The 21,243-nt window shown below is 42.0% G+C and overlaps 1 protein-coding gene across 1 annotated transcript in view; it reads left to right on the top strand.

The window, feature by feature from the left end:
• The first annotated feature begins 556 nt into the window (after positions 1-556).
• Positions 557-21,243, top strand: part of LAMA3 (laminin subunit alpha 3) — a 130,872-nt gene continuing 110,185 nt past the window's right edge. Inside the window, 2 exon segments of the mRNA XM_067290025.1 lie at positions 557-865; positions 7,623-7,775. Coding sequence (XP_067146126.1) covers positions 557-865; positions 7,623-7,775 — 462 coding nt within the window.

The following is a 21,243-nucleotide window of genomic DNA, read 5'->3' as shown; positions in this document are numbered from 1 at the left end:
CGGCAAGGGAAGCTGTGATGTCCGCAGCAGGGCTGAGCAGGGCATCTCCCCAAGGATCCACAGGTGGAAGCAGGGTGCACCTCGTATGCAAACATCCCCCGTGCTAGGAGAAAGCCCAGGAAGTCTTAATTTTATGATACATTTGGCGGGTCACAGCCCCTTAAAAACATTAAACTGCACATTTATTGAGGGGGCGGGGGGGGGGAGAGAAAGCTGGCGCAGAACTGTGGTGCAGAGTCGCCTCTCGAAAGACGCCTGAAGCGGCTGGCGTGGGGTCCCGAGCTGGGCTCCCACCTGCGCAGAGACCCCTGGCCGCGGAGGAGGGCGCTGCCGCCGGCCCCGCACGGCTGGGGCCCGCACAGCCCCCGGCCCGGCCCGCTGCGCCCGGCGCCCCGCGGCAGGGGGTGGGCTCCCGCCTCGCCGCGCCTCGCCGTAGCCCGCAGCGAGGCGCGGGCAGAGCGCAGGCAGGGCCGGGCGCCTCCTGCCTCCTGCCCCCAGCCCGCCCACCGCCGCTATAGGGCCGCCGGGGGGCGGCGAGGGCAGAGCCCCGCTCAGCATGGCCGCGGCGCGGCCGCGGCGGAGCCGCTCGGCGCCCGCTGCCTCGACGCGGGGCTCCCGGCTCTTCTGGGCGCTCCTCTCGCCTCTCTGCACCCTCTGCGCCTCGCAGCTGGGGCCGCCCGGCTCCCGCGGGGCCGCGCTCAGCCTCCACCCGCCGTACTTCAACCTGGCCGAGACAGCCCGCATCTGGGCGACGGCCACCTGCGGGGAGGAGGCGAGCGGCGGCGGCGGCGGGAGGCCGCGGCCGGAGCTGTACTGCAAGCTGGTGGGGGGACCGGCGGCGGCCCCGGTGGGACGCGCCATCCAGGTAACCGGGGCGCAGCGGGGCCGTGGCGCCGGCGGCGCCCCGCTTCGGCGGGCGCTCGGGGGCGCCGCCGCCGCCGCCGCGGTCGCGCGCCGCTGCCTGTCAGAGGCGGCCGCTGGGGCGCGCGGCGGCCGTTGGGGCGCGCGGCGGCCGCTGGGGTGGGGTCCCCTCTGCCCGGGGGGGCGGCGCGCAAGCTGCCCTCGCCCCTGCCCCGCACTGCCCCGCTTTCCGCGGCCGCGCAGGGCCCTCCGGCCCCCGCAGGGCGAGGTGCTCAGGGGGGGCCTGTTCCTCTCCTCCCCCCCCAGCGCTTGAACCTCTGAGGGTTAGTTAGAGACCGTCAGGTGTTTGGTGGCTTCAGCGCTGGGCTCTTGATCCTGCAGGGATCCCTTCTGGATCCCCTTATTCCCTTCCGGGGATGAAGCAGTGAGCAAAGGGGCGGGGTGTGTGTGGAGGCACTGCACTTCTAACCGCTTCGTTGGAGAGAGGGTACCTTTCGGGGGAATGGGGGTGGGGGGAAGATGTCCCCTTTTAGACAGCTGGTTTTGTGGCATTTTACAACTACTAAGCATTGAGGCTTGTAGTCAATGCCTTGCGCTGCTTGTGGGACGAAGCCAGGGGTCCCTTTGCGACTCTGGAAAGGGAGTATGAGAACGCCAGACAGTGAGGAGGAGGATGGTCTCTCCTAGCAGAGGATAAGCTTATTACATGCATTTCTTGCCAGTGGCAAAAAAAGACAAACATAAAAGGCAAAGAAAGGGTTATTGGAAATATATAATCCTCCTTTTGTAGAAACTTGTGTGAACATGTCTATGCAGAGGGTAAGGAAGGAGCAACAAATGCATCACTCTGTGATGTAGTGAAATATATGTTCAGTATCGTTTCTATCAGTACTTTATTTAAGGGGGGACTTTCCTAGAGCCTTCAGACCTTCCAAAGTTATTTTATTTGTATTTTCACTTGTGGGATCAGAGGACAGCCAGGATGCAACTGCAATATGAAAGGGATTTTGAAAACTTTAAGGTCCAGTTTATGACTCCAGGCAGTACAGAAAGAATGCAAGTAACTTTTTGGATCTTGGAAGAAGGGTTAGTGTTTATAAGTCTTATGAGGTGTTTATATGTTTTAATATTCAAATAACCCTTGAGATCTGGTTTCAGAAGAGGTTCCAGGGGATAAGAAAGCTCATCTTCTTGTTTTTTAGTGGGGTGCAGGTGCTCAGGAGAGGGGGGGAGGACTGAGAAGGTGCAGTGTGTATACTCTTTGTCGTGTGCCAGAAGGGAGCATGCACTGTCATGCAGCCTGCCATCACAGTTTGTTAGGCAGTCACATCCAACGCTGTGTTTTGTCCTGAACTTCTGTCTGTAATGCCTTCCTGCCTCACCATGAAGTCTTCTCAGTTTACCTTCACTCCATGTAGTGCCCTCCATCATAAAAAGCTCCAAGTGCTTTGGAGATGCTTTCAGGATGAGTAATATGCAGTTTTACTAATAGGAAAACTGTGTCACAGGTGTTAAATGTTAAACTAAGGTTACAAAGAAAATCTGTGATGATCAGGAAGCTGCTTGGTCCTATGTTTCTAAAATATCTCTGCAGCTTAGGCAACCATCCCTCCATACTGAACACAACACCCGTGTTTGAAACTGCCTGAAGCAACCATGCCACCAGGTGAAAAGAAAGCTCAGTCATCTCTGCCACATTTCCAGCAACACACTGTGTAACCCAGTGATATAGTGAAATCTCGTAGTGATATGCCATGAAATATTAGAAATTGCAGTATAACAAAAGTCAGCAAGATAAATAGCAAATAAAGATGTCAAGTAAGTGGACAAGGCATGTTGTGTGATGCGTTGCCACTTTTTTTTTTAATAGTTCCATTTACGTACTAATACCCAGTTGAAATGAATTCATGAAGTTTGCTGTATGTAGGAAGAGGTTAGAAAGGAGGGGAGTTCCTCTTGTTAAATATTTACCTTACAGGTCTTAGGTTAGAGGGTAATTATGGTTTGTGCCTGATTCAGATTGCCAGAAGGATTACTGATAGCTCAGCCATGGCACAAGAGAGCATGTTGTGCCTCTTTCAGCATTTGTGTAAACATGGCTACAGCAGCCTCTCTCTCCAATTTTAACAAAGCCCCATTGAGATACATAACATGAATACTTCTGTAGTTTACCAGTAGTTGTTGTGGTTCAAGAGGGGTTGGAAATTCTTCCAAAAGGCCAGGGAAATCCAGCCATGGAAAATGTGATAACAGCACAATGTACATATTATCAAGCCACTCCACCTCTCAAGTTCAAAGACACTGTAAATAAGAGAATCTCTTTTTGTGGAAAAATGGACAGAAGTATATTAAATTCTTACAGAGGCTGAGCTTACAAAGGATTTAAATCAGCATGAGTATTCATCTGCTCTTTCTTAAGAGTCTGACAGAAGATCACACGGCTTTTACGTAAAGTGACAGCTATAATAGACACTGTAGTAAGCCAGTTCCAAGTTTGAGCAATGCTGTACAGTTGAATCACTCACTTTTGAGGTATATACAAAGTTGGATTATGGCTGTCACTGGACAAATGTGGAAACTGGAAAGAAGGTGCGGAGACTGTGCTTGACCTCTTTAGTATTTCAAATAATCATGAAATGAAGGGAGCAGACTGTTCTGTTGCCAGTGCTATCACAAGCACTTAAAATAAGGCAGAGAAAAGAATACCCTAGTTTCCGCTGCTTCTTGGTCTCTTTGGTGCACCCTATTATTTGATGATGTGTGTTTTAATGAAGTGTGTGGTCCCAGGCAAATCTAGAAGGAACATTTGGAGGTCATTTAGAGCCCTTCCAAGAGCTGGTAGGTAGACTGGACAGTTCCTTCACATACTGCTCAACCACATGGTACAATCTGAGGCTTATACAGTACTGAACGTACACTTACATACAGTGCTGAACACACACTGTAGAAAGCAGTATATTTCCTTAATTAGCACGCTGGCAAGCGGGATGATCACTTAATAAGAATAGTACTGAGTGAACAGATGCACCTCAGTGCAAAACATTTCAGCAGCTCTGATGGATAAATGGCATATCTCATTTTGTCTGCAAATCTATCTACAATGGTGTGCGGGTGTGAATTAGAGTTTAACTGCATACTTGTCCTGCCCTGCCAGTGAGTGCAAAACTTCTAGGTATTAGATTGTGAACAAATCCCTCATTATTGTAGCTTTCTATAATTTACAGGTGAGACTTTTTCTTCCCTGGGTGTCATTGGTCCACATTGGTGTGTTTCAGCAAACTGCTTTATGTAGTTGCAGTGTTGTCCTTCACTCAAGAGAATCAAGGGAAAGGAGGTAACAAGGTCACCAGCAAATGCACACCTGCCTGGCTGATGAACTGCAGCCAAAATCAAAAAGTATCTCGAGGCCCAGGGTCCTGGGATTGAGACGTCTATAGCAGACAGACTGTGTGGCATGCCTGCAGATATTGCCAGTGGGAAGCAGAGGAGGCTGCTCTGTCCAACAATTTATTTCTTTCATTTTTTTGTTTTGCTGTCTTGTTGGCAAGTTGTCTGGAATGTACTTTAAATAACTGAAACTCCAGCTGTTGCAATGAAATTCTTTGAATTATGCGTCAAAAAGAAAGAGAAGAAGGTGGTATCTTGAGTTCAGATCAAGTGCTGCAGTATAGTGAAATAACATAGGTGTATGTAAATGTAACACTTGCATTTAATACTCCTCATTGTTTTCTCTTCATTTAGCCTTTCTTTGAAGTTGCTTCCAGACTAGAGTTAAAACTGCTGTAGCAGCAACTGTTTCCTCTATATTTCCAGCCTGATTACAGTGAACTTGAATTTACATCTAAAGACTGTTTCATGCATTTTATAAAACTATTTAAGGAAGCTAGAACTGTTTTAATATAGATGTCAGAACTCTAAGTTGCGTTTGTCAGGAAATTCTTCCTAACTGTAAAGATGCTCTGATGTGGTGGTAACTGCAGTCATTAGTGCATAGATTAATTTCTCAGTGTATTGATTTTTGCAGATTGTGACACACTGTTCTTTGCGGTCGTTACAGAAATTGGCAATGTTGCCTGTAGCTATCACAGGCTGATGTGGTGTCTACTGCAGCAAACTATGCCAGAATCCAGTAGTGTCCTGGCATATTGCAGTTGTTTGTACGAAAGTCAGCCAGATCATCTCTAGCAGAGCTGGAGGAGAATCATATTATAACATGATCTGCAGACATAGCTAACCAACATATGTACATGAGAATTTAGTAAGTCTTTAAACAACTCTGAATTCTCAAGAGTTAATACTTAGTCAGGTTGACAAGTACAGTGCTGAATCAGAACAACTCATGCTAGTTATCTCTTCTGTAAGCAACAGCATATTCTGGGCTTTCAACAAGAGCAGGAGTGGGACAAGACCAGATGCAGAGACTGAAGTTATTATTCCTGATGCAGAAAATGCAGAAATATTCAGTGAATATCTATGCTTTGTATTTGGAAAGACACGAGATGATGTGTTTGTATCACATGAGAATGATGAAGTAGTTTCCAACCCATTAGTAACTAAGGAAGATGTTAAACAAATTTTATGAGAGATAAACATCTTATAATCAGCAAGATTGCAAGGCTTGCACCCAGTAAGAATGAAACAGTGCTGCTGCTATTCCTGTATTAAAAGTTGGCAAGTGTGTTTTCCCTAGTTACTTTAGACTGGTTAGCCTGACATCAATCACAAACAAAATAATGGCAGTCATGTGGGATTCCATTAATACTTAAATGGTAGGAGTAAACTTAAGGCCAGACAACATGGATTATAGAAACAACAGATTTGTCAAAAAATTTTTTTCTCATTTTTTGATGAAAGCAGCTCTACAGAGAAGGACCTGGGGGTCCTGGTGGATGACAAGTTGACCATGAGCTAGCAATGTGCCCTTGTGGCCAAGAAGGCCAATGGTGTCCTGGGGTGCATTAGGAAGAGTGTTGCCAGCAGGTCAAGGGCGGTGATCCTCCCCCTCTACTCAGCCCTGGTGAGGCCACATCTGGAGTGCTGTGTCCAGTTCTGGGCTCCCCAGTACAAGAGGGATGTGGCACTACTGGAGCAAGTCCAGCGAAGGGCTACAAAGATGATTAGGGGACTGGAGCATCTCTCCTATGAGGAAAGGCTGAGAGAGCTGGGCCTGTTTAGCCTGGAGAAGAGAAGACTGAGAGGGGATCTTATCAGTGTGTATAAATATCTGAAGGGAGGGTGTCAAGAGGATGGGACCAGACTCTTTTCAGTGGTGCCCAGTGACAGGATAAGAGGCAATGGGCACAAACTCAAACACAGGAAGTTTCATCTGAATTTAAGAAAAAACTTTTTTTTACTGTGAGGGTGAGTGATTACTGGAACAGGTGGTCCAGAGAGGTTGTGGAGTCTCCACCCTAGGAGATATTCAGAAGTCATCTGGACAGGGTCCTGGGCAATGTGTTCTAGGTGACCCTGCTAGAGCAGGTGGGTTGGACTAGATGACGTCCAAAGGTCCCTTCCAACCTCAACTATTCTGTGATTCTGTGAAAATATGTTTAACTGACAAAGGGAGTGGTGCAAATATGACATTTAAAAGAAATTTGATGTAGTATTTCATCCTTATTTAAAAAATTAATCCAGTACAATGTCTACACCTCACAGACTGAGTGGATTAAGCAACTCTCTGACAGATATCCAAAGTCACCATTGAGGGGATACTACCATTTAATGAAGATGCCATTTTTCTAGTGAGGTTCTACAAAGATCTGTGCCTGACACTGTTTAACACTTCCATCGATTATCTACTTCTGAGAAGACTCTGTACCCAGTGACTGAAGTAGGACGTGAGTGGGATAGTAAAAAAATCCCTTAGTAACTGATTTCAACACTTAACACTAATCTTAGTGGACTGTCAAATGCGGTTTCTTGAAGATAAAAATACTGTCTGTGGGGCAAGCCAAGATATCATGTTAAAAGACAATTAAGTTTTCTGAAGACTATTCATTGTTATTACACAGAACAGTACAAAGAGCTTTAGATACTATCAGAGAGAGCTTATCAGGGCATTTCCAGAGTATGGCTTTAATTGTGGACTGAGAGTTGGGTGGCAACTTGTGCAAGTGAAAATACAATGGGATTCTTTAATTGTTCTTAAAGGGAGCACTCCACATTATCCATTACATTTTCTGTGAACGTGTATTTTTCAGAAGTCTCTGATTCAGCACATATTATAATGTCATGAAAAAAATGAAATCAGTATTATGAAGTTATAAAACCAAAATTATAAATGAGTAGCAGGTATAGTATTTTTATTGTTTTGTTAATATCCATCTATGTGCATATAATGATATTTCACAGTAGTTTAGAAGAACCGAGGATAATTTGTGCCTTGCTCTTAATCCTGTATTAAGCTTCTTCATTTCATTAATTTCCTCAGAGAGCCTGCAGGAATAGGTATAGGTAATTTCACCAAAGTATCAGTATGTTTACTAATAAAAAAAGAAAAGATTTATTGTAGTTTCCTTGAAGAGATTTTTGACATTTTTTGTTTTGTAACATAAAACTGTGTGTGTATCCAGGTGTAAGTGTATACTTTAATTTTGTAACATTTTTACATAAAAACTCAGAAATACACTATATAAACAGAGAAACAAAATTTAACCACTCTTTTAGTCAAAGCTCTATTTTAGAATCTCAATTAACAACAGCATCTGCAGTGCATAGGATTTCAACTGACACCATCTCTTCAATATATTGTGTTTCAGGGCCAGTTTTGTGATTATTGCAATGCTGATGATCCCAGCAAAGCTCACCCTGTAACTAATGCGATTGATGGAACCGAACGCTGGTGGCAAAGTCCTCCTCTTTCTATGGGCTTAAAGTACAATGAAGTCAATGTCACTTTAGATCTGGGACAGGTGAGTGCATGAGCTACTATTTAACGTTTGATCATTTTCTGTATTTATATAAAAGCTTTACAATTGCAGAGCGAATGTTTGAACTGATGATTTTACCTTCCAGTGCCATGCTTTTTTATGTGGCATGTGTTTTGTTTTTACTAATTTAACTTTACTAAAGTGATTAGCTTCCTCAGGAATTTTGATGATGTGGTTTCTTGCCACAGGTATCACACTGATTCACTGACTGTGTGCCTTCTTGACACAGGCATTATAATTCCTTAACCTGAGGTTACAGAGAGGATTGGCCCATTGAAACTGGGGCTCTACCTACCATTTCATATTCTCCTTTTCCATGGGTACACAGACTTTTCATGATTCATACCATACACTTATTTTTAGACTAATTTTGGGAGTCTGCTTTTGCCTCGGGGGTCTTTCTGGTTTCTTTGTTGTACAGCAAGATCTCTGAGATAAGACAGTTTCTTGAAACAGAAAAATATTGATAGAATAGCCTAAAAGGATGGGACAGCAAATCACTGTAATGTGAATTAGTAATATGACTAGTAACATGGACACTCTGATTTCTCCTGCAGGCGATAGGCTAGCAGTAAAGACTCTGTATCTGTAAATGTAGCTTTTAAGTCATAAGGCCAGATTCTCAGCTGCCATAATTGGGCACTGTTCCAGTAAAATTAGTTATGCCCTGCAAGTTTACACCAGCTGGAAATATATGGCTATAAATACATATTGAGCTGCAATATATATATATATTTTTTGGACAATAGTAGCTGTTTACTGACACTGATTATATAGCACAGGATTTTTTTTTTAGTAGGCTTTCAAGTTAATTGTCAGCAAGGGGAGAAATGATTAAAAAAAAAAAATTAGTTTTGTTGTGAGACTTGGCTGCTGCTTTGCTGGGGAACCAGGTGCAAATCGTTTTCTCCCTGGGTGCTGTGGTTACTTCTTTTATGAGGGGTTAATGCTCCCATCCCTCACATGACTGGAATGGTTCACATTTGGATGGTATCTTCATTCTGTAGTGTTTTTGAAACCTTCCAGTGTACCAGCAGTGCAGAAATGCAAGACAACTTAAGATTGAGATGGAGAATTTCAACAGTTAAACTAAACTGCTGTGATTTTTGTATATATATTAATTGCATGACTGACATGCCAGTTATGATTGTTTTTCTTGACTGTACCATGAAAGAAAGGAGAGCTATGTGTATGCTGATTAATCTTTGGGTCACAGCATCCACATTAGCCTAGCACAGAGTGATCAGAGCTATCTCTGAGTTAGTGTTGCTCTTTCTGGTGCAATGTGCTGTTGATGGCTCTGCATCCCCTGATGCTTTGTGCTCCTGTAAAGTGCACAACTCAGTCATTCTTTCCCAGCGAATTGTAAAGAAATGTGCCTGTCTGTCTGGGCGTACAGAGTAGGGACACTGAACAGAGAGCAGAGTGCTATGAGTAGCATGGGAAGACAGTCACCTCCCAGTAAGGCAGGCCTTACCTTCTGAGCTTCTTGCAACCATCGTGGTTTCTGCATGACATAGGATTAGGTTGCAGACTGAAGTCTATAATTTACCTTGCAGTGTAGTCCAGCATATTTCTGGCCAGCACTTATATATCATCATCAGAATCTTGTGTAGCACCCATGAAGCTGTTGCATCCAAAATTACTGACTCCACTGTGTATTTGTACATTTCTTTGGAGATCTACTAACAGACCCTTAAACTTTTCTGTGTTGCATAAACTTCAGAGAACTCTCTTCCTCTGGAGGAAAGATATGGACTGAGTGCCCGCTTCTCGTTGAACTCCTTGGAGACCAACTGATATGTACTGAAATTCTTCTAATTATTAAAGGTTTTCTGGGAAGGAGACCATGTTTTTCTCTTTACTCTGGTACTACTTGGAAAGGTGACTTCAAATTCGCGTACATGGAAGCAAGGGAAACGCAAGACAAGAGGTCAGGATGACTGCAGGTTATGTGATCAGGAAGGGATAATTTTAGTTGGTGAACGGACAAGGGTTTAGTAGGATTCATGTTTTTTTTTCATTTCACAGACTTGATCCCATCTGTGTGTTCAGTCAGTTAAATCTTAGCTTCAGGATCTGTTTGAACTTGGGATTCACTCTTAACATTTGCCTTGTATTCTCGCACCCCAAATTCATATTGTTGTGCACAGTGTTCTAATAAAGTCCCTATGCACAATGCTAATAATAAAGAAGGAAAGTAAATACTATGATGGAGTAAGTCTACTCAAGCAAATAGGTAAACATGAAGACCCCAATTCACCCTACCCTATTTCAGGGACCTAAAAATTAAGAGCTTAGTCTAAGTCTGTCATGCAGATTTTCTCAGTAGTTAGCAGAGAGAGACAGATGTTTTCAGAGTCCAATTCACTCAGTTTAGGTGAGATGAAATGAAAGTTTTGGTTTCTAGGGAAAAATAAATGTGCTTAAAGTTAAATGTGTGCCTAAATACCTTGCAGATCCACATGCTGTAATACTGAAAAGATGAGGAAGACATAGTTTTCCTCACTGAATAGTTGTCCCATTCTTTATTTTAACACAGAATAGCTTTTTCTGCAAACAAAATATGCAACTTACTGACAAAGATTAAAGTACATTTGCATGCGGAGAAGCAATGACTAAGTTGATCATCAAATATTCACAAGTAGAGGAAGCAGAACTTAGTGCAGTGTCAAAATCTTTTCATTTGCTGCAGTCTTTAAGACTAAGAGTGGAGTCCCAATAGAGCCTTTTGTCAGTGTTCAGAAGACAGCATTTAATTAAATAGTTGCACGGTGATGAAAGTTTGAGAGCTGATTAAAATGGAGTTAAAATAGAACACCCACCCACATTTGTTTCTGGTTCACAAGGACTAGGAATGGTTTTGAAAGTCAAAATCCCTCCAGGATCTTAAATCTTTCTGCTAGAAAAATGCTCATTTTGTTGTAGTTTGTAATATGAGAAAAAGCAAAAACCTTAAAGCAAAAGCCCTGCTATGCTTCCCTTTCTGACCTACTGTACTTTAGTTAAATTTTCTAATCAATCACAGTCCTTCTGAATAATAATTATAATGTTGATCCCTGAGGCATCTCTCCATCCTGATAACATACATATTTATACTGTGGCTATTCCTGACTTGTTTAAAATACTTGGATCAAATAAGTTTTGCTTGTTCCTTTAATTGGTCCAGATTTTGCCAACATAGTCTTCAACGTATTTTATACTTGCAAATCCAGAATGTCTGCCTGAAGTTCATTGACCTTCACATGACTCTCTGGATTGCCTAGTTTTAGCAGGTGTGCCCTCATCTTTGGCTTTCTTAATGCTCAGCAGATATTACATTAATACTCCCCCAGGTATTTTGCTGAACTCTGTGTTCAGAAGCAGAAGATGAAGGTTCAGGATAGCATGATAGTGCATGAAAATGAATGAAAATTAAATGTCTAATCGTTACACTTTGAAAAATATAGTCCGCAGTTTTCATTGTTGCTTTTAGTATTGACACTGCTTTTAGTGTCATTTCTTTGCGGTGCTTTTGTGGCAATAGTGTAACGCTCAAAGGCTCAGACTCTCTGAGACCTCATGCACTAATAGATGACTGTTTTTATGTAGTGGTGGTGTGGTGATATTTTTAATTAACTACTGTCATAATTTGAAGGCATACAGTGGAATGTGGTGTCCAAAATAGTTCTCTCTGTCTCTTTGCTCTCTAAGAGAAATAAATAAATATACTCACAAGTGCTGTACGCTCTTTTTTTATTTCCATATTGATGGGAGAAGGGATCTGAAACTGTTTTCTATAGCAGTTTGTCAACTTGATATGAAACATGTTGAGAAAAGCCTGAAACCTGATTTCTAGTTTATTTGTTGGTGCTGGTGTCAAGGAATTCTTAGAAAACTGGCTATGCTGTGAAAATCTTTCATGTCTAGTGCATGTGATCGGACACTGCTTTCATTACGTACGACTTGCAATAGTGCTGTTTTCCATGTTGTTGTTGTTTCCATTTAGTTTAGATTTTTTTGTTGCTTCAGAAATGAACTTTTTCTTTGTGCATGTACATGTGATATACATGGCTCATGACCTCAAGTTTTCAGAACACATGGAATGTGTAAGGAAAATGACTTGTGATAGACCTTATCTTCCATGGAATCAACTATGCTCACTTCATTCACTTCTAATTTTGATTGTTCTGCTCACAGTCTTACAAAGGAACATCTACCATTTCAAGGATTCTAATCCAAGCAAAAGATTTGCACAAAGCACATTAGACTTCTCCTGAGTGTCTTCCAGAAAATCATTGCTTTGTGGCCTGCTAGCTGTAGCCTGCTCTACAGTGAGAGTACAGTGTGTGATGAAAGTAATGCTTTCAACAGATAAAATTCTCAGACAGCATTTGAGATGGGGTCCTTGCTTGCCTACTGATTAGAAAAACCTTTTCAGAGTTTACTTTTTCATTCTCAAACTTGCACCTTTTATGGGCAATACCATTGTTCAGCAGAAACATGAAGAACAGTTGTGAAATCTCTCCAGATAGTTGTTACAAAATGGTAATCATATATTTATTGTGCTTTTTTTTCAATATGCTGCTTCTCCCTGTAGAATCTGAGTATTTTGTGAGTATAAGTGCCTGAACTTTGAAAGAGACAGAGAAGCATTTTTGTTCTTATTTTATCAAAAGAAAAGCTGAAACAGTGAAAAAAAAAAAGAGTGATTTTTCCAAGGTTGATACTTCTGGTCTGCAGTGTGGTTATATGCAGGAAATCTCAGCAATTAAGATAGCCTTTGCTTTTTATTGTGATCTTGCTGTTACCAAGTTCTACAGCTAAATAGCTAAATTAACTGTTAATCAGGGTTCACACCACTGTGTGCACACACACACAGTGGAAAGGAAGGATGGAAGGAAGGAAGGAAGGAAGGAAGGAAAACTCAACCATGAACTTAAGATCAGTGGTGTGGACTGTGAAGGACTTGAGGCTTCTATGTTAGCCGCTGATTAAAGCATGTAAATGTTTTGCAAAAAGCCCGCATATTTTGGCAGATCTTCTGAGTTGCTTTTGTATTAGGTGTTTATTGTGAATTTAGTTTTTATATTTGATCGCAATCATGTGCATAGCTTAACAAAAAATATTTGTTGTTGAGGATATTAATCAGCTATTGCTGTGGTTATTAAAAACAATTGTTCTTCTCTTACAAAAGATCTGACATCATTTGCTAAAATGGGTCTGAAGTTACAATTAATTAAACTATCATTCTCTAGAATAGAAAGTGTCCTGTAGGCCCCTTCTCAGGGGAAACTGTCAAGTGGCAGTAGATTTATCATGGTAAGCTGCATTGAACTAGGCCTCCCAAAACAGTCATTACATTCATTGTAATGAATGTAATCATAGTGCTTGACTATTGTAGATTTTATATTACAGCTGACTGAAAGTAGACCCAAGTCCAGTGTGGAATTGCAGAACCTCTGTATTAATGCCCAGAAGTTCTACAGATCAGCCCACAGGAACCACTAAATAAAGCTTCTGCAGCCCTACAGAATTGCCCCCACAATGAGACAGTCTTTCCTTGGAACCTCTATAGAGCTGGCTCCCTAGTAGCACTGACCCTGCTCTGGTGCTGTGGTTCACTTCAGAAAAGGGGGCTTTTAGGGCTGGGGAAGGTCCAACATTGTCCCTGCAATGACCAAAAATTGGGATGCTAGCATCATAGAAAATTTTATATTACTTCATACCAGAGAAAAGCCCTCCTCTTTCTAAAGGAGGCCAATTTGGGATCATGCCACAAAGCATTGTGCTTTGAAGTTAGCTGATTTTGTCTCATATCACAGTAAGATGAATCCACTTCTTGTGAACACTAGATTAACAACTTTAGCTGATCAGGTAGCTGTCTGACAAATGTTTCTAGAAGTTCTATCAGGTAGTGAACAATCCATTTATTTCTCAGTCACATAGCAGCAGCACATTTTGAGTTAAGTACCCTAAATACAGCTTTTTTTACTCATATGTTTTTCTTTAATATGTATGCAATAGGATGTATTTTCTTGAAGCTTTAATTAAATGATCTTTCAGGTGGCTCTACAGTTTTTCCTTTTGCTTACATTAATAGCTCTAGGTCATTGGCTTTAAAATGTGTATTGGGCATTCAGAGATTTTATTCTCAAAGTGTGCAGGAAAAAAAAGATAAGGCTTGCTCTCCTCAACTTTCCTGACACTATCTTCCTCTGGTTCTTTTTCAACATTCCTTAAGAAGGTCTTTACTCTCACTTCTGGGTCTCACTTCCCTCTTGACTCTTATCTGTTAAACTACAGTCTTTTAGACAGTGTCTGTACATCTCCCACCTCCCTTCCCATGATCAGTCTGTCAGGCAGCTGCAATGGCCAGCTGTTTCCCTATGGGACAGGAAGCCAAGGGCAGTAACATGGCTGGCAGGGCAGAGGCCTCACCAGCCAGGACCCAGTCCCACAGTACCCAAGCAAGGAGAGTAGGGCAGACCCAGAGACTGCAGCCAGTTTCCACCAAGAGTCCAGATCAGCCAGCAAGTCAGTGGTGATGAGGCAGCTCCAAGGTCACACCAGGAAATCATTCCACAGGTCAGGATCAGGTCCAGTGATTGCTGGACAGGTCCCTAGTGATGAGGCAGGGCTGAAACCAAGTGGGAAGTCAACCCACAGTCTGGGGTCTGTATCAGCAGGGCCAGGCACAGCTGTGGTTGAGCTGCAGACCAACACCCCTTCAGCATAGCTCATGTGGGGACTGAACACCCAGGGCTGAGCTTAAATAGAGCTTTTGGGCCCATGGGCAGTGGTGGGGTGTGGATGGAGGCCCCATGTGAGGCTGGTCAGGGCATTTAAAGTCTATTAGTGCACTCAAGGCTCTGACACAGTCCTACGTAATACATTCATTCTATGGTATGTTGTCAAGTACCTCACTTTCAACTTAAACTGAGTATAGTAAAAGCAGAACCTTTCCTGATACCATTCAACCCTGCACTCTTCCCTGTGTTTCCTTTCAGCGCTGACAGTACTACTGTGTTCTTTTTACTTTGGACTATAGCCTTCATGAAGGGATGTTTATCTCCTGCACACCAAGGTCTGAATCCTACAAATCCTTTCCTATATGAATAGCTTCAGTGTTCTGTGAAAAAATAGGCCATATGTAAGAAATAGTTATGAGCATTGAGCTGGTCTTTGACCAGTTCCCACTGGAAATGTGACTGCATGAGAAATTTCAAGATTATAACTGACACTAATTGATGTACTTGCCTGCAGTCTTGGCAAAAAGACTAAGACTGATTGAACCTGGACAATGGACTACCCTTTCACTTCTGAAAGTGTTCCTTCCAGAATACTGGCCATGAATCATGGAGAACTTCTCCCTTCTGGTCCTGCACATCAACTGTGATAGAAAAAGGACTCAGCGTCTCCAATAATGTCAGTGATGCATATTCACAGGGACTGACTTATCTAAGTAAAAATGTAGCTTTTTAGCATCAGTGGCTAGTTAATTGAAAAAGTGATATGAATACTACGCATACAGTGCTAGCTGAACAATTTTGGAAGTCCTGTGTTTATTGGTGGCTTCTGTGCCCCAGACTGTGAAGCTGGCATGCAAAGAATGCCTTCTGTGTGGTGTGCTATGTGTCTCCACAAATGTGCTGTGTGGCATTAGCATTGTTATATATGTATGTGGTCAAACTGTTTGGAACACATTCAGTGGATCTAATGTGTCTCACATACTACCCACGTGAGCTTTTCTCTGCACGTTTGCAGTAGCTACTTTTCCAGATGCCCAGAAGTGTAACTAGTAACTGCCAAAAACTCCAGTTTGGCTCTCTCTAGCTGGCATTTTTTTATATCAGTTTTCTCTGCAGAATTCATTGTTGGAGATTGCCAAATTCTGATTGTCAGGAGTGATTATTAAGTCTCTGAGTAAGCGTGGGTGCCCTCAAGTCCCACTGAGAGGTTACTGAAAAGAGGGGGTCCTCCCCTGATCCTCCTTGAAACCACAAGAAATCACAGAATCACAGAATGGTTGAGGTTGGAAGAGATCTTTGGACATCGTCTAGTCCAACCCTGTTCAACAGGCTCACCTGGAGTACGTTGCCCAGGACCCTGTCCAGATGACTTCTGAATATCTCCTAGGGTGGAGACTCCACAACCTCTCTGGACCACCTGTTCCAGTAATCACTCACCCTCACAGTAAAAAAAGTTTTTTCTTAAATTCAGATGAAACTTCCTGTGTTTGAGTTTGTGCCCATTGCCTCTTATCCTGTCACTGGGCACCACTGAGAAGAGTCTGGCCCCATCCTCTTGACACCCTCCCTTCAGATATTTATACACACTGATAAGATCCCCTCTCAGTCTTCTCTTCTCCAGGCTAAACAGGCCCAGCTCTCTCAGCCTTTCCTCATAGGAGAGATGCTCCAGTCCCCTAATCATCTTTGTAGCCCTTCGCTGGACTTGCTCCAGTAGTGCCACATCCCTCTTGTACTGGGGAGCCCAGAACTGGACACAGCACTCCAGATGTGGCCTCACCAGGGCTGAGTAGAGGGGGAGGATCACCTCCTTCAACTTGATCACTGGCCTTCTTGGCCACAAGGGCACACTGCTGGCTCGTGGTCAACTTGTCATCCACCAGAACCCCCAGGTTCTTCTCTGCAGAGCTGTTTTCCAGCAGGTCAGAGCCCCAGGATGTATTGGTGCCTGGGGTTGTTCCTCCCTAGGTGCAGGACTCTGCACTTCCTTTTATTGAACTTCTTGAGGTTTCTCTCTGCCCATTTCTTTAGCCTGTTGAGGTCCCTCTGAATGGCAGCACAACCCTCTGGTGTATCAGCCACTCCTCCCAGCTTTGTCTCATCTGCAGACTTGTGGAGGATACGCTCTGTCCTATCATGCAGGTGATTAATGAAGATGTTAAACAGTACTAGACCCAGTATTGACCCCTGGGGTACATGGCTAGTTACTGGCCTCTAGCTAGAATTCATGCCACTGATCACAACCCTCTGAACTCGGCCGTTCAGCCAGTTTTCAATCCACCTCACTGTCTGCTTGTCTAGCCTGTACTTCATCAGCTTGCCTATGAGGATGTTATGGAAGACAGTGACAAAAGCCTTACTGAAGTCACGGTAGACAACATCCACTGCTATCCACTCATCTACCAAAGGAATTGTTCATTGTAGAAGGCTATCAGGTTGGTTAAACATGTGAATCCACACTGACTACTCCTGATCACCTTCTTGTTGTTCGTGTGCCCAGAAATGGTTTCCAGGATTAGCTGCTCCATCACCTTCCTAGGGATCAAGGTGAGTCTGACTGGCCTGTAGCTCCCTGGGTCCTCCTTCTTGCTCCTTTTGAAGATTGGAGTGACATTTGCTTTCTTCCAGTCCTCAGGCACCTCTCACAATCACCATGACCTTTCAAATCAAAACCTTTCAACCTTTTAAAAAACCTTTCAAACCTTTTAACCAAAATGCATAGGACTTTTATTTCATTTGAATAGTTTGTTATTTTCATGACCTGATCTCTGACAGAAATCAGTGCCATGCTTAAGTTTTCAAGGCTTCATTACAGTGAGAAACTTATGTGCATGCGCGTGCCTACCCTATTGTAAGCTAAGAGACTCATGAGAGAGTGGAATCAGTGGCACTAAGGTGTGTTCTGGAGCAGGTGCATAAACACTTTAATAGCTCTTTTTTGTGAGCTAAGAACAAGTCTCACTTCCTTGAAACCCCAATCCTACATTGGTCCACCTCTAAGAAGTTTAGTTTATGTACCAAAAGGTCATCAGACTTCTGCCCCTTTCTCACTTTCTTCATTAGTTTATGCTGCAAGTGTAGTAAGGTCACATGTCTGCTAATAAAGGACATCTTTGGCAGACGTTCTTCAGCATAGAGACCTCACTGTCTTCTGGATGATGTGCAATGCCAAACATAGTGGCATCATTCAAGATAATGTCAGTAAGAAGCTTACAAGAACAATTAGATTATGTCGAGGGAAGTTTTGCTGGTATAGGTGTGTCTGCTAATATAGTTTGAGGAGATGTTGTCCTTCATAGGAAGTATCCATTCTGCTGAAAACAGCTGTTCTCTGTGCTTTTAAAAGTAGGTTTATATGAAGAGAGATCATTGTGGTAACTCTTTAAACACATCTTGAAATCTGTAGATTGTCTGATAGATAGCTGGTCTACCAGACTAAAGTCTACGTGACTTTAGTTTTGTTCTTGTTATTACCACACTCCAGAAATTTTTATTCTTCATGAACCAAAAAGGGAGAACAATTGTTAATCCTTTCCTACATGTACTGCATAATGATTGTTTGGAACATACTGCATTTTTGTTGTGTAGGTGTTTATGTTCAGCGTTTAATGAACGGTCATTTCATTATTTTAGTATTCTGTTTTGAGTTTATGGTGGTAGGATGGAGAAAAATATGATATACTTTTGAATATACACATCTAACTTTCTTCCATTTGCAAGTGTATTTCAGGGTTCAAACAGATCTTGGAAATTCCTCTGTTTAAAGAGTTGAGTAAAGTTTTAAGGAGCAAATGGAGAAGAGATTTTTAATGGATCTTATTATAATTTTCATACTACTCATGAGGATGCAATGTGTTGCAGGAAGTTTTCTTTCTACTGAGTTAAAATAAGTATGCATTCTGTTAGATAAAACATTTATTAACAATAACGATACAGAATGATTCCTATTCAATTTAAACAAGTTCTTCTAAGAGAGTCTTAAATTAATCTGTAAGAGTTTTTATAGAAATTTTCTGTCTTTATAGTGTAATATTGTTAATTCACAACAATTAATTATCATTTGAGTTCGCAGATGAAGAAGACATTTTACTCATTGTATTGGATGATTTTTTAAAGTTTTGTTTGGATATTTATGAACTTTCAAGGCCACTGCCTGCAAGAACATTTCCCATCTGAATGAACTTTAATGAACAGGAAAAGTCACAGAAATATGGAAGTGGTTAAAATTCCGGTTGTTGACAATCCATCAGATTTGATCAACGCTGCTAGATTACAACAGCATATGGTACTGGGAAATTTATAGGTCTATATATGCTCTTTCAAGTATGCATTTCCAGAGCAGATAGTTTCTATTATCAGAAACAAATGATGTTTCTATTTTTAAACTTAATTCTTTATTCATATGAAAAAACTATAAGAATTTTGATTAAATCATATTTCAGACTTTTTTCATTTTTTTTTACAGAGACAACCAATAACTTGATAATTGCATCAAAAGAGCAGTTATTTTTAATGCCTTGTTACATTTTCAACACTCCCTTTGAAAAATAGTGCTTTTCTGTAATCAAGGAAACTTAATTAAAAAGTAACCAAATAAAACAAATTTTCAGATATGAAGAAATGCATTTCCTTTTCTTGAAACTTAATGACTGATTGTTAAAGAAAAAGGGTAAGAGAATAAACTCACTGTACTGTGAGTTTGTTATGCCTTTTTTCACTATATGCCTTATTTCTGTCAGTGCAATGGGATCAAGATTTAAATTAGTGAAATGTCAGCTTAGGATATGTAATTAAAATTAACTTTCAAAAAAACCAACTTCGGAAATATCAGTTGCTGTTCTAGGTCTTATGTCGGAAAGGTTACTCTTTTATCTTTAGCTGGGATTTATTTGCTAAGTCAAGGATTATTTTTCTTCCTTCATTGCCTCATCAAATCTGGACAGAGACCATTCATCAACTTGGACTGCATTCAACTGAAGTTGCCATTTGGACTTTCAGGTGCTGTTATGCATCCTTGGTCCAGGTCAGAACCAACTCATTAGCACCTGTGTGAAGTCAGAATCTGGACAGGTTGGTGACTTAAGTTTTAGTGAAGGATTGTCATCAACTATTACTAATTTACTTTTTATGAAGACCTATCCCCTTTCTCCTTTTCCAATGTGATTTTACAAACCTGTTCTGAGCAGTATTTCAGGCTATGCCAGCACCTTGAGAGGTGAGCTAACGTGAATTGAAGCTTTCCATATGCAACGGTAGTTTGAAATTGCCGTAATTTTACTTTTCCATTTTGTGATTTGCATGGAAGTATGCAAAGTGTGGTGCTGTGAGGCTGTTCTTTAAGCACTGACAGACCTGGTGGAAGAATATGTTGCAAAGTTCCTGATATAATGCACATGTTGGACAGTAGTTCAACTTCACATGCATTGAGTAGTCATGGGGTTAAGCAAATTCCACATTTGAACAGCAGATGTGGCATGCAGGTGTTTGAAGGGCACTACATGCTGAGTCAGCTAAGTTACATAGAAGACTGTTTTGTGCCTTCATTTTGGCCACTGGATTTTTAAATGTTTATGAAAGGTTATAGTCAGGGTGACATTGATGTATAACTGAGCATGTCTCATATTTCAATTCTTCAGCAGTGTGGAAGCACTGTGGAAATGTAATTCACTGCTACTATTTTGCACATGCTTATGAGAAGGTATCACCTGTTACTATATGAGGCCAAACTAGCAGTGTCAGCACTCTGAGTAGCATATAAGTAGAAAAATGTAGTAACTATATGACAGGCTGAAGCAGATGTCATCTGCTTTTTTGGCAAGTGTGTGGAAGGTTATTGTTGATTCAACAATGTGACTGCCAGCAATGAAGTTGTGGAAAAAGTAGTCTGCCTTTTCTGTACACCTCTTCTGTTTCCCCTTGAGCTTTCTAAACCATTTGGTTGGATAAAATCTGGCTTGATCAACACACAGAGTGTTATCCACCCTTGTTTGTATGACCTTAAAACTTAGGGGAAGCAAAAACATTAATGGATGAGTAGTTGCCTGCCCAGTGGGAACCTGGTTTTGACAGGGCAATGCTCTTTGAGAGTTTTAGCTGGCCAGAAGCACGAACATGGAAAAAAATGTTTTAGGAATTTCAGAACTGTTACCCTTCCCTGTGAGGATACCAAACTTCACACTGAATGGCCATACTGGGTGACATATAAGGTTCACATGGCCAGTATCCATTCTCTGAAAGTGGCCAGTAAAGTAGTGGAAGTTACTTAGGCAAAGAGTATCAGAAACTCAGTAACAGCAAGTCTGGCATACAGTCCCCAAACTGTTCAGCTATTTGGCTCTTCTGATAATTAGTTTAGGGGCTTTCGGTCAGTAATTTAAGGACATTACTCTATCTGTGCAGTCATTGTGTGTAGTTTTGGGGAAAAGAATAGTTCTGTCAACAGAGTATCTGCCATTTATTTTGCTTGATACTGTCATCTAGTAAGTCATTTCCCATATGTAGATGCTTTCTGGCTACTCAGCTAGCTAATTTGGTATCACAGGAGGTGAAGTCTGGTGGTTGTCAGGCTGTGTTAAGTAGGCAGGGTAATTCCGATACTTACTAAGAGACAGATGAGAGGGGTGGGTTTTTTTTTTTTTGAGTTGCCTCTTCCACTGACCTAACTCAGCAACATTCAGCAAATCAACAGCTTCTGAAATAGCCTTCAGGGTGCAACACCG

This window comes from Apteryx mantelli, chromosome 2 (genome assembly GCF_036417845.1).
Source record: "Apteryx mantelli isolate bAptMan1 chromosome 2, bAptMan1.hap1, whole genome shotgun sequence".
Lineage (NCBI taxonomy): Eukaryota > Metazoa > Chordata > Aves > Apterygiformes > Apterygidae > Apteryx > Apteryx mantelli.
Note: the sequence above shows the minus strand (reverse complement) of the source record. Positions and strands in the feature narration are given on the sequence as shown.